General features: G+C 49.9%; 1 protein-coding gene across 1 annotated transcript in view; it reads left to right on the forward strand.

Annotated features, from left to right (window-relative positions):
* WNT5B (wingless-type MMTV integration site family, member 5B) overlaps nt 1-13,587 on the forward strand; it is a 59,251-nt gene that overhangs the window by 35,554 nt on the left and 10,110 nt on the right. Inside the window, exons 2-3 of the mRNA XM_008572433.1 lie at nt 11,057-11,193; nt 12,417-12,664. Coding sequence (XP_008570655.1) covers nt 11,114-11,193; nt 12,417-12,664 — 328 coding nt within the window. The 5' untranslated portion in view covers nt 11,057-11,113. The remainder of the gene's footprint in view (nt 1-11,056; nt 11,194-12,416; nt 12,665-13,587) is intronic.

Here is a 13,587-nt window from a genome sequence, read left to right on the forward strand (position 1 = left end):
TTTTTTTTTTTTTTTTTTTTTTTTTTTTCCATGTCCGGCAACGGATTGCAACCCTCAGTGTCGCCCCCGCACCGGACCGGGACCGGCAACGGGACCGCAACCCTCAGTGTCGCTCCCGCGCCTCGCTCAGCCAGTGAGCGGGAACCGGTCTGTATGTGGGATCCGAACCCTCGGGCGGGAGCGCTGCCGCGCTTCCCAAGCGGCGCACTTATCCAGTGCGCCACCGGGCCGGCCCCGAGGCACTAACTTCTATCCAAACTTAGTTTCTGGGGTGGAATTACAGAATTGTTTAGAAAAAAAAAATCAGTGTGACTACTTTCAGAAACCCCATATGTAAAAATCCAGATTTATAAATAGTTCAGAGTGATTATTCCTGTAGTAAAATGACTATCATATAATATATATATATATAATAATAATAACAATCGTATATAATACATTATTGAGGTTCCTTTAAAGAGCAGAGGGGCAAAACTTAGCCTTTGGGAACCTGACAAGTGAAATGAATGTGTGAAGCAGCCGGGAGAAAACAACAGAGATCAGTGCATATTTGTGAAAATTAGAGAGCCTGTGCCCCCCTCCCCTCCCCTCCCCACCATGGCATTTATATTCCAAAAATTGGAAACATTGTGTTAGTCAAAGAGATTTAGCTGTCTGCCAGTTAGTGATCCCTACATTTTTAAGTAGCAAGATTTCCCCAGGTCCTTTTAAAGTATGCTCCCATTTGCAAAAAACAACACATCTGTTTGGAAGCACAAGATACATTTTTATTCTAATCAACATATGGCATAGAAAGAGGTTATCAACCTTCCCTTGATGGGGATCCAGAACTCCATTTATTTAATTCATTCACACTGTCTAAAGTTGGGAATTTGCAGAAGATGGCAATTGCTCAGATAAACGTGTTCCCCTTTAGTGCAAGACCCCAAAACTCTAGAGCTAATGAAGATAGATTACTTGCAAGGTGAAAGCCTCCAAACACCTTTCCCCTCAACCCTCCAACTGTCTTGAAAACTAAGTCTGCAGCCCTGACTGCCACACTCCTCACAATGATTTCCCAAACCATGCTGACCTGTGGGCCATGCGTTTCTGCCTTCTTTTGTACAGCATCCTATAAAATTGTTTTATCAGGATTCAGGAGAAGGAAAATTCCTCTTTTTTTCTGCACAGAATAAAACTTCCAATGGACCTTTGTCTGATGTCTGGGGAGAAAATTGTGCTTTTCCAAGTAAGATGAAGAGGACTCAGCTGGGATTTGCTCCTTCTGGGATCTCTGCAGGGACCTGCAGTTTTGGGGATGTGCTCTGTCTGCTTTGTTGAGTTTAGCCTGCAGTGCACGGTAGGTCACTTTCACACTCTTCAGTAGGTCACTTTCACACTGCTCAAGGACTAGGAGCTGGAGACCTGGAGCTGCTGTTCCTAAGCTCTGAAACATGAAGAACTAGATTTTAGTGTGGAGGTCTCAGAATCTCTTTCTTGTCCTTGCCACCCTGCACCGAGATCGGATCTATTTTGCTCTATACTTGCCAAATGGTACACATCCCCATTAGGAATGACGAACTCATTTCTGGGGGAGGGTAATTTTGCATTTCTGTGAGGGCCAGAATTTAAATCTCATCACACCTCCCCATCCTCTATTCCTCCCCTTATCCTATCCCTATTCCTAAGACATCACTTCTCTTGTAAACTATAGAAACAATGAAAAAAGACACAAAATATTTGGGAGATGAGGCTTCCCAAAGGGCTGCTGCAGAGTAATATGGTGGAAGTAGTACACCCCCCTTCCCCTATTTTTTTTTATTTTCATCTCCACCAACTGTCTAGAAGGTAGATCACACAAAGGAATGCTATGCCTCAGGGCTAAGAGGATTCACTGAGCAAGCCTTGGAAGAAAGAACTAGAGAGAGAGACCTAGAGACAGAGACCCTTGGGAGAAATAATTAAGGCTGACAGGGAAAGGCTACATTCATTGAGCTTAGAAGAAAGATGAGCATCTGGGGATTCTTTTAAGAGGTCCTGGAATTTTCTGATAAAGTCTTTGGCACATTCTTGCATTAATCTTTCGTCATTACTTTAAAAAAAAAAAATTTTTTTTAAGGGAGAAAGGTATCTGTGAAAAAAAATGATTGAAAGAGAAACAGCTAGCTACAGACTAAATAGTAATAATTGACACAAAATTGACATAAAAAAAAAGAGTGAGACAGAAGATGGTTTTGCCGGATCCTCAGCCCCCAGAGCGAGGAAGAGAAGAGACAAAATGCTGAGTCACCCCTGGCGTGGGAGCTGCTCTTTTGTGTAGACTTGATCTGGGCCTGGCACTACGTGTGAGATAACCTGTGTGGTTTGCATCGAACCCCCTCCCCACCAGCCCACCCGCCCTCACATAGTTATCCCACAAGACTGTCTCTGTACCTAAATCTTCCAATGTTCGTTTAAGGCAAAGTTTTGTTTTTGAGTCCTTGCCACCCATCCTTTTTTTAGGGCCAAAAAATGAAAAAAGTTATGTGCCCCTTGAGACTATAGTTGTACTTTCCGCTGAGAAAATGTATAAAAGCCCTCAAATCATTAGGTATTAATAAGACTTTTTTTTCCATTTTTAAATGTTTTTGTTGTACAATGGGACATAATACAGAAAACTGCAGAGAACATAATATATGTGCAACTTAGCAAATTGTTATAAAGTGGACCACATCGAACACATTACCCAGGTGGAGAAATAAAACGTTGCTTGCACCCCAGAAACTCCCTTATGCCTCTTCCTCATCACAGCCCCTCCCTCCACCCTGGAGGAGACCACTCCCTGACGTTTGTGCCAGTCATTTCCTTGCTTTTCTTTATGGTTTAACCACCTACGTTTGGATTCCTGAACAAGATAGCTTTGCTATGCACAGGATCATAGTTTGTACACTTTTTTGTGGCTTGCTTCAACATTATGTTCAGAAGGTTCATTCATGTGGCTGCAGGTAACTGTAGTTAGTTAGTTTTCATTACTGCATAATATTTCATTGTGGTAATATGTCACAATTAACTGGCCTATCTATTTTATTGTTGATGGACATTGGCATTGTTTCCAGTTTGAGGCTGTTAAAATGCTGCTATTCTTGACATATTTCCTGGTGTTCAGATATCTCTGGGGTGGTGGAATAGCTTCATTACAAACACTTTCTTAAAATGTAACAGCTTTGGGCTGGCCCGGTGGCGCACTGGAGAGTGCGCCGCTTGGGAGTGCAGAGGCCCTCCTGCCGAGGGTTCGGATCCCATGTGGAGACCGGTTCCCGCTCACTGGCTGGGCGCGTTGCGGGCGCAACACCGAGGTTTGCGATCCCGTTGCCGGTCAGTAAAAAAGACAAAAAGGAAAAAAAATAAAAATGTAACAGCTTTGGGCTGGCCCGGTGGCGCACTGGAGAGTGCGCCGCTTGGGAGTGCAGAGGCCCTCCTGCCGAGGGTTCGGATCCCATGTGGAGACCGGTTCCCGCTCACTGGCTGGGCGCGTTGCGGGCGCAACACCGAGGTTTGCGATCCCGTTGCCGGTCAGTAAAAAAGACAAAAAGGAAAAAAAATAAAAATGTAACAGCTTTGTGAGATATAATCCACATACCATACAGTTCGCCCATGTAAAGTGTACAATTCGGTGGTTTTTAGTATAGTCACAGAGTTGTGCAACCAGAATCATCAGTAACACTTTTAAATAAATTGGTACTTTATTAATTTCAAGGATCCACATATATGTGATTGTCAGAGTAGAAATAGGTGGACATATTTATTCATTCTAGAGACAGTGCTTGGTTTGCACATGTTCTGTGGTTCCGTGGCCTCCGGAGGTCTTTACCCCCAGGTTAGGAACCAGTGGTTTAAGACATTGGCATGTCGAAAATTTCCATTAAATTACATATGTGTTACTTGAAAGACTTAGTGCATTAACTAACTAAGTATTACTATGGATAGCTTTGTGACCTTGGTTCTCAAATTGTCATGGGCAGCAGAATCAGCATCTCCTGGAGGGCATGTTAAGACAGATTGCTGGGCACCACCCCCAGAGTTTCTGATTCAGTAGGTCTGGTGCAGGGCTTGAGAATTTGTCATTTCTAACGAGTTTCCAAGTGATGCTGATACTGTTAGCCCAGGGAGCACACTTTGAGAAACCTGGTAGCTGCCTGGTACTTTGAAAATTAGAGAACTTAACACGTGAGAATTCCTTTAATCATTCAATAGATAAGAATGAGACACAAGACACTTGCTATTTGTTGGTGGGAAAAATGGTCAATTAGCAAGCTCTTGTAGTAGCTCAGAGCATGGCGGCAGGTATGGAGAATAGGGAATACATTTTTAAAATACTATGCAGACACAATCAAGAGGCCTTGGCAATTTATTTGACATGGAGAGTAAAGGAAAGGGAGGAGTCAAAAAGGACAAGATGCCAGGCCTGGGTCCAGGAAGAGAGTTGGAGGACACAGAACTGCAGGGTTGGAAGGGAAGAGCATAATCAACGAGCACTGTAATTTCTGTACTTCTTGGCTCTCTAGGAAGAATCACTGAACCATCATCTCATGGTCACAAGGTCAGTGCCCAGGGACTGATCCCCTCAGGCTTTGTGGCCCCAGTCCTGAAGTTTGTCTCAGAAACTAGAGACTTATCATCATGAGAGTTTTCCTGGGTGATTGGTATTGAAGGATCGGTGGGAATTCAGTATCAGATTTTGGAAGGACTACACAAATTTCACAAACTAGAGTGATTCTGAAAACACTGGAGATTGTTGGAGTCCCTCTCTATTGCGGTATGTCTCCAGCCCTTCCAGAAGCACCCTGGGATTTTCTGTCTGTGACCAAACCACTTCTTCATGAAGTCCTTCCTACTCTCGTCTGTTGTTTAAAGCCCACACATTCCTCGAGGCCCCACTCACACCCCATGTCCTGACTGCAGCAGCTCCCTCGGACTCCCCTGGCACTCCTAGGGCCTGCCTTTCAGAGTGGTTTCCTGTCCCCCTGCGGGACCAAAGCACCTCGAGGAATGACATCACAGACCTTTTCACGTTGTCTTATTAAGCCGTGCGGTACTTCACTCTTAGAAGCTGAATGTTACTCATGCCTTTGAGGAAAAAATAGAGACAAAGCTGGGACCTGGAATCTCCAAAATCTCAACTAGCAGTAGATGCTCCCGTAAGGGATACATCCATAGATGCTGCTTTCTTGCTGGTGAACAGGCCAGGTCCCGTGGAAGCCAAAGGGACTCTGTCTCCATGACAGGATGGCCTTAGTGGCCTGATTCCTACTTCCTTGCGAGCCAGAAGAGGGCTTTTCTCTTCTTTCTAGCACCTCGTAGATAGCCTCGGGCACTACCCTAACCACTCGGGAGAAAATAGTGAACAAGACCATTACCAGAGCTTATGAGAGAAAGAAACAAAAACACAAACAGATGAGCGTGCCAAATTATTTCAGGGTTTGTGAAATGCGGTGACAAAAACATGTGAGAAGCTAGGAATGGGAATAATGGAGGTGGGACCTTCTATGGATGGGATGACCAGGGGAGGCCTCAAGGACAAAGGAGCCTTCCTTGCCCAGAGAGAGGGGAACTGTCCCCAGGAGTCAGCAGGGCACAAAGGGACAGGCAGCATGGGGGTTGTGTAAGGAAGCACAAGCCGTTTGGGGTTCCAGAGCACAGCATGAAAACCACAAGAGGACGGGAAGGTTGGGAGGGGCAGATCTGGGAAGGCCTTGTGTGATGTGGCGAGGAGCTAGGCCTTCATCCACTAGGAGATAGGGAGCCTTTGCAGGGTTTCAAGCAGAGAAATCACATGGCCAAATCTGACTTTTAAAAAGAGCTCCTTGGTGGCCGCATTCATGGAAGGGTGATACAAGGGTGTGCTCGCCCAGTGATCACCTGCTGAGGACACTGCCCCTGGTCAGCCTCAGGGTTAAGGCTGATGATCTAGGACTTTCCCCGCCAACCTTGCATGTCTTCACCCAGCCACTCTGCTCCTCACCTCTGCCCTGTCTCCCGTGAGCCCCTCACAGTGCAGCAGGGACATTTTCCACACTCCAGGGCCTCTTGGCCTGATTTGTCTTTTCTATCCCAACATAAATGTAAACACTAGCTCTTTAAAACTATTATGTTTTGGGCCGGCCCAGTGGTGCACTGGAGAGTGTGCCGCTTGGGAGCCTGGCGGCGCTCCTGCCGAGGGTTCGGATCCCATGTGGAGACCAGTTCCCGCTCACTGGCTGAGCGTGGTGCGGGTGCAGCACCGAGGGTTGCGATCCCTTTGCCGGTCCCTGGTGCGGGCGCGACAGTGAGGGTTGCGATCCCGTTACTGGTCAGTAAAAAAGACAAAAAAGGAAAAAAAAAAAAACTATTATGTTTTAATTCCTCCAACTTTAAGCATCCTGGCCTGTTCTCAACCACATATTATTTCGGTTGGACAAGGAGCCTGGCTTTCTTTCTCCCACAAGTCTGTGTGTGTGTGTGTGTGTTTTAGTAACTTTGCATTTTTTATAATCATTGCTTTCCTGTGCCACCTCCTGTAAATCAGGGTGTTGTTCTCTGACAGTCATATTATTCACAGCCTTAGTAATAGGCAGCGGTGAAAAGAAGAGAAGCAAAACAAGGCTCTAGTGACGGGAGGAAGTACCAAGCAGGCCGTGTATTTCTCCGTGTTTGGGGAAGAGTAGAAAGATCTGGGTTTCAAGCCAGGGTCAATCACTCAATTGCTATATGATCAAGTTACTTGACTTTAGTTTCCCTGTATTCAATGAAGGACAATGATGGCATGTACTACGCAGAATTTTAATAAAGATTAAATGAGAAAAACAGATGTTAAACACTTGGCTCAGTGCAGAGTAGGTGCTCAATAAATGTTAGCTTACATTAGCTATTGTCACTGGTCACCAACCAGGAGCCATTTATTACTGCCTAGTGAAACTCTGCTGGGCACAATGGGGCATGCAGAGAAAGTAGTGGAGGTAAGTTTGAATGAGCCTCCAGGAAATGTTTGATCTACTAGAGGAGTAAGAAATACACACTTCACGTGAAAAACAGGCCAAGGCAGCATGTGTGGGATGGGGTCGTGCAGACTGGACACATGTATTTGTAAGTGCCAAGGAAATCTCGAGTAGGTGGAAAGACTTTGATGGGGTTGGGTTGATTGAGGACCATTTTATGGAGGAGGCGAATCTTGAGCATGGACTTGAAAGTAGTTTAAGATTTAGAAGTCTGGAGAGCAAAAGAGAACGTATCCTTGGGAAGAGAATCAGAATGAGGTCTTGGGGGAAAAATGGGGCTTGTTCTAGGAGTAGAAGGAGGTTGAAAAGAGACCCTATATTGAGAAATTCTGGAAAAGAATGAGAGATAAAATGAAGCCACGCTGGAAGTTCAAAATGCTTAAAGAACTGGGAACCACTGTAAGTGTTCAATCAGAGGAATATTATGATGTAAAATTAGTACTTTAGGAAAACTGGTGTTGTAGCTATGTGCAGTTGTGGGTGAGACCATGAAGAACTGCTCTGGAGTTCAGGTGCAAGGAGGGTGAGCACACACTTGGAAATAGGGAAGGGAATGAATGAATCTGACGTGCATTTTAGGAGGTGTTTGTGAGGTGTTTTGAGATCCATAAGGAGTCTTTTTCTATAGTGGTGGAAGTGAAGTGGCCAAGATGAGAGAATGCACAGGACTTCAGAGCTCTGCTCCTCCTCCCCCTGCCCCCTCCACTGCCCCCATGGAAGGTCATTAAATAGCAGGCAGACACTGCGACAGCGACAGTGAGGCAGCCAGGAGTTCATAAAGGGAAATGGTCCCTTTCCAAAGACTGCTAAGACTGGCTACCTTGTTGTGCCAGGAATGTTAACAAAATTGCAAATGTATTTTTTTTTTTTTTTTTTTTGACCGGTAAGGGGATCGCAACCCTTGGCTTGGTGTCGCCTGCACCGCGCTCAGCCAGTGAGCACACCGGCCATCCCTATATAGGATCCGAACCCACGGCGGGAGCGCCGCTGTGCACCCAAGCACCGCACTCTCCCGAGTGCACCACGGGGCCGGCCCGCAAATGTATTTTAAATTGCATGTTCAATAGCTTCCCATTGGGTCACGAGCAAGCATTAACCAGTGGTAACCTTGAAATGCTCCCATCTCGCCTCTTAATTGTTTCTGGGTAGGTATCTGCGTACCTGTCTGGGGAAAGGGGGCAGGTGTAACTGCTAAGGTGCTTGAGTCCTCGGACTCTGGGGAAGTCAGTCCTACACATCCAGCTGGCTGATGACCTGAAATCAACCCCTGTCCTGTGGGGTGGGGTTTTCATCACAGACACTGCTCTGACATGTGTCACATGCACGTGTGTGTGTGTGTGTGTGTGTCCCCTTGAAAGACAGAGTCTCACCTCCATTTGCCCAGTTTCCTCTCCTTGGTCTCTTAACTCTTGGACTGCATGGATGTGGCCCCATAAGGGAATGAAAATTGGTGACTGAGTCTTAGCTGGAAGAGACCCTGGAGTCCCCATTTTCACATATGCGGCCCTTCAGTCTGCTGTTGTCCTGTCCAGCTCACTAAGACCGAACCATCAGTCCCCACATCGCTTCCTGCCTCCCCAGGTGGGCTGAGGCTAGAAGTTTCCATTCTGCCCACACTATGTTACCTTTCTGAGGGGTCCTTTCTCCTCCCAGCCCTGCACAAGGATGTGAGAAGGGTGACCACTGCCTGGCTTCAGCTCTGGACCACTCAAGGGCTGGCTCACAGAGCCACCGGACAGAGCATCCTGAGGGGCCGGCGTGTACGCGTGTTGGGGGAGGTTCAGTTTCAGGCACCACACATCCGGAAGGCAGAGAAATCGCCACCACACATGCAAAGCCTTGTTTTTTTTTTCCCAGTAATTTTTAAAATCTGTTTTTCAATGGCTGAGAGTTGGGTGGGCGGACAGTGTGTGGGGACCAGCGGCTATTCCTATCTCCCTGCTTGTTTATAAGGCACAGGGGGCAGGGTGAGCAGCTCTAGGCAAGTCTGGCCGTAGCTGGCCTGTCAGCCTATCATGGGACAGTTGAGCTACAGTGACCGTTAGCAGGCACTGACTCCTGTCCTTGGCTCAGAGACAGTGGCCCCCCAGTGTGGTCTCGGTGGATCCTAGGACTTGCAGGGCCATGAGATTTCTCTGGAGTCTGATGAAAGGGTGTGACCAAGTGAGAGATGCTGACGTGAGGCAAAACCGTGGGGCAAGAAGTGTCACCAGTCGGGAGAAAGGACTCAGCTCTCTGGCAGTGGGAATGCGTGAGATAGGTGTCCGCCGGGGAGTGGGTGTTTGCAGGTGGCACCGTGATGGGGACAGCATGAGGATGGGCAGGGGGTACAGGGGAGGGAGAGGAGGCTGGAGAAGCCAGAGAGAATGGTAGCTGTGACTCTCAGTCCCCAAGAAGGTCGGGGAGGTGGGGTTGAGGATGTTTGGACAAGGAAGCCCTTTGAAGCTTTTCTCTCGTCCTCCCCACTCTGGACCTGGTCCCCTCCCCTCCATAAAGCCATTAGCTTCTGGTGCCAGCCCTATCTCTGCTGCATCTGTCTTGGTTCCAGTCGGTGCATTCACAGACCTCCTGCCCTGAGGGATGGGGGAGGATTTATGGGGGTGGGGGTGGAGGGGGCGGAGGGGGAGGAGGGTCCTTCAGAGGAGGAGAGGTCTGCGAGGAAAGCAGGGTGTGGGGGGCTGGAGCCCGGTCGTTTCCGAGCTGGCTCTGCATAACAAAGGGGAAGGGCAAGTTTCTTCTTTGATCTGCCCCCTGCTGGCCCCACACACCTGCCTGTTGGTGCCCCCGCCCCAGCCGAGACCTCCAGAAGAAAAACCAAAAGGGGGTGGGGAAAAGGCTGCGTCCCAGCTCTCCTGGATCCTTCTCGGGCCACCTTCTTCTCTTGGTGGCCCCAGGACCAAAATATTTCCTAGGCTGATGACCCAAAGCACCTGCCGCCCCCTCCCAGAGAGCCTGGAGAGCCAGAACGGCGGGACGGCGCGGTGAGAGGGTGTGAGTGTGTGTGTGTGTGTGTGTGTGTGTGAGGCTGGAGGTGTCAGGGGTCCCGGGAAGAGATGTGGGGTCATGGCCCAGATGGAAGCTCGGAGAGGAGGTGCTGGCGAGTAGGAGGGCCGTGGTTTTATACACTGCTCCAGGATCCAGAAGCATGGATTTTGCAAACGTTTGGAAGGGCTCAAGGAAAAGCGTTCTTCGAGGATGCGGGCTCAGGCATTAGTTACAAACAGCGCAAGGCAGAGAGACGTGGGCGCTGTCGTGCTGCAGGAGAGGGGCTGTGGCTTCTGGAAGACGTGTCCCCAGCACAGATATTGGATGCAAGAGAGGCAGCCCCGGAGCCGGCGTGTCCCCGGCTGCCCCTCGAGGGCCACAGGGTGCAGAGGAGGGGCAGGGGTACCTAGGAAGGTACCGCCTCTGCCACCAAGGCATTGGGGCGGGCGCCTCACTGTGTGGCTTTTACCTTCGTTGCTCAGAGAAGTTGCCTGGAGAAGGGGCCAAGTCCTCGCCCCTCTCCCTGCTCTTAGTCCTTGTTTACCTGAGGGTGAGCAAGGGCTGGGATTTGGAAACTTGTTTAGAAGGACGCAGATTGGGGGGACCCTCATTTGGTGTGGGTGAATCCAGTTCACCAACTGTTTTTAGCCCCACGAAGGCGAGCCTGACGGTCAGAGACATTCGTCTCCGGGCTGCAGCGAGAAGTGGAGAGGGAGCAGCGGGCCGGACGGTCCCCGTTTTTTGGATGTCCTGGAGGAAGGGCTGGTGCACTTTGCGACAGCCAGAGAGGCTTCCTGAGGGCCACACGCAGCGTGCTGTGTTCTAGAAATGACTTGTCATTTCTCTTTTCTGGTTTCTCAGCACGTTGTTTCATTTGGCACTAGGTCCTGAGGAGGGTTCCCACAGTGTTGAGTAAGCGACACGAAAGCCCTCTGGTGAGAAGAGCAGTAGGAGATGGAGGCTGGGAAGAGGCTGGAGCAGAACCCGAGGCTCGTCCAGCCCTCCCCCCGCCCCTCCCCCGGCCTTCCCTTATCTGCCGCGTGTCCACACTGATCCTCCCTTCGCTCTGTTCTCTCCAGGGACCCCCAGCTTGGACGCTGTCAGTCCCAGGGCACTGGGGAGGGCTGAGGCCGACCATGCCCGGGCTGCCGCTGCTGTTGGCCGCTGCGTTGCTCTCCAGCTGGGCGCAGCTCTGGACGGACGCCGGCTCCTGGTGGTGAGTGGGGGCTGCGGACCTCTGCTAGCTGAGATGCGGGGCAGGGGCACCGTGTGGCATCGGCACACCTCAGTCCTAGGGATGCCGAGGACCTCTTTCATCCCAGGAACATTAGGACAGCTCTTTTTCCCTCTCAAGCCCCTGGAGGTAAGGGTTCCCCGAGGATAAAGGATTAGTTCATTTGCTTATTTTTTCTGATCTTGTCCACATTCCACCTTTCCTGGACAGTCCCTCATCCCCACGAATTGATAGAAACAGCTCTTTTATTGCTATTGGGTCAGTAAGAGTATTGATACCTGGTGGGGTTTTTTGTTTTGTTTTGTTTTCTGCTAGTAAAAGCAGGGAGAGTAGAATTCCCATTTTATAAGTCTGAAGACCAGATGAAGGATTTGCAGATGAGGGATTTGCAGGACCACGTGTGGCTTTCTTTTTGTGTTTCTAAGGCTATTTTCAATGCCCAGTCAACATGGCAATGGCAGGCGATCACCACCTACTCTGCGTGGCCTGGGCCCCGCTCCCGTTTTCACTCTGATGGCAGATCTACAGCCGTCCCAGCTAACTTAGCCCTTTCCTATGTGTGGTAGACCGTGAGCGGAGGGGAGAGGCTGGACTGATAAGGAGAGGGTTGGGGGTGTGGAGTGAGGCCTGCGGTGGAAGGTGCAGAATACCTCGTGGCTGTGTGAGTCGATTCTACTTTAAAGGCAGAAGGGAAGGCCCGGTGGAGGGAACGGGGGCGCTTCCCCTGCATGTCCCGCACGGGGCTAGGCTGGACTGGCCGCTCCCACTCCTCGAAGAAGGCATGTGCTGTCCCGTTGAGGACCGCCATTTTTTGCCCTCTGCCTCAGACCAATCGCCGCCCCCACCCCATCTCCTTCTCTGCCTGCCCCCAATCCTGTAAGACCCAGTTCACATTCTGGCCAGCTTAAAAAGGCTTCTCCTCAGCCACAAGAACTCTTTTCCCATCAGATCACAGCGGACCCAAAAGTTCAGGTCTGTCTTAGGCACTTGTCATCTCATGAGTCATTTGTGTTCATGCCTCAGTTTCCCTCAGTTTGTCCTTTGAAGGCAGGCACTCTCTTTTACTCATTTCCTTTTCCAAGACCTTAGTCCAGGGCCTTGTACACAGAAAGTTTTCGGTAAACGTGCTGAATGAATGACTTCATGCTGCACACGGGCATGTGCTCACTCTGTGGCCTTTTCCCCTTTCTGGATTGCCGTTGTAGGTCATTAGCTCTGAACCCAGTGCAGAGGCCCGAGATGTTTATCATCGGTGCTCAGCCTGTGTGCAGCCAGCTTCCTGGGCTCTCCCCTGGCCAGAGAAAGCTGTGCCAGTTGTACCAGGAGCACATGGCCTACATAGGGGAGGGAGCCAAGACGGGCATCAAGGAGTGCCAGTACCAGTTCCGGCAGAGGCGGTGGAACTGCAGCACAGTGGACAACGCGTCTGTCTTTGGGAGAGTCATGCAGATAGGTAAGAGGTCACTGAAATGTGGCTTGGCTGCAGGACTTGTGCTCATCTGGCCTGGGTGCAGTTAAGCTCTCTCAGCACTGGCCCAGGGAGAGACCAAAGGACGCAGAGCGTCGGGCCATGTTAACCACGTGGTGTGTGCTCCTGCCTTCCTCTGCTTTCCAGCTTCACCCCGGGCCAGCTGTCTGTTACTCTGGGAGGGCGTCAGAACATCTGAGTTGAGTTAGAGGGGATTGGGAAATCCGCCCACCACCACTGCCTTTGTCTCTCAGCACAGCGAGGGCCTCCTTTTGGCTTCCTAGAGCCTTGGGTGGAGAACCAGAAATTGCAGCCCAGATTGTCTGTAGGATTTTTGCCTCTTCCACTTGGACCCTTGAGAGAGAGAGAGAGAGACTTTGGGCCTGATTGGTAATAGTTGTCATCGACCCTGGCTTTTTCATTTGAAAATGGATGTGGATGAAAGTGGGAGAAGGGGACGGGCTAAAGAAGAAAGGTGGGAGGAGGGCAGGTCCGCCTGGATTCCTGTCCCTTCCCTTCTCGCGTTGCTGGTCCAGGACTCTTTGGCTACCACATTGCTTAGGTGGAGGTGTGATCTGAGGTCTAATTGTTTTCGGTCCTTTTGAAATGCAATCCTCTCCTCCCTGTCAAGAAATTGAGAAATCCGGCCCTATTCTACTGGGTCTTATCCGCAGGGCCGTAAAAGGAAGGTGTTAGAGCCCCGCATTCTCCATGTCTCACATTCTCCCACAACAGTTTCCCCTCAAAAAGCCACATTCTGGAGCTACCTGAGGCTGGGGTTTTCCCAAAGAGTGACAGCGGGGGAGTTGGGGAGATAGAGATTTCATGCTCTTCTACTAAGAAGGCTGCTTGCAAGTCCTCTCCCCTCCCCCATCGCAGGTCTCTCCCCTCCCCCCATCGCAGCCCGC

Source organism: Galeopterus variegatus, unplaced genomic scaffold, assembly GCF_000696425.1.
Source record: "Galeopterus variegatus unplaced genomic scaffold, G_variegatus-3.0.2 Scaffold784, whole genome shotgun sequence".
Classification (NCBI taxonomy): Eukaryota; Metazoa; Chordata; class Mammalia; order Dermoptera; family Cynocephalidae; genus Galeopterus; species Galeopterus variegatus.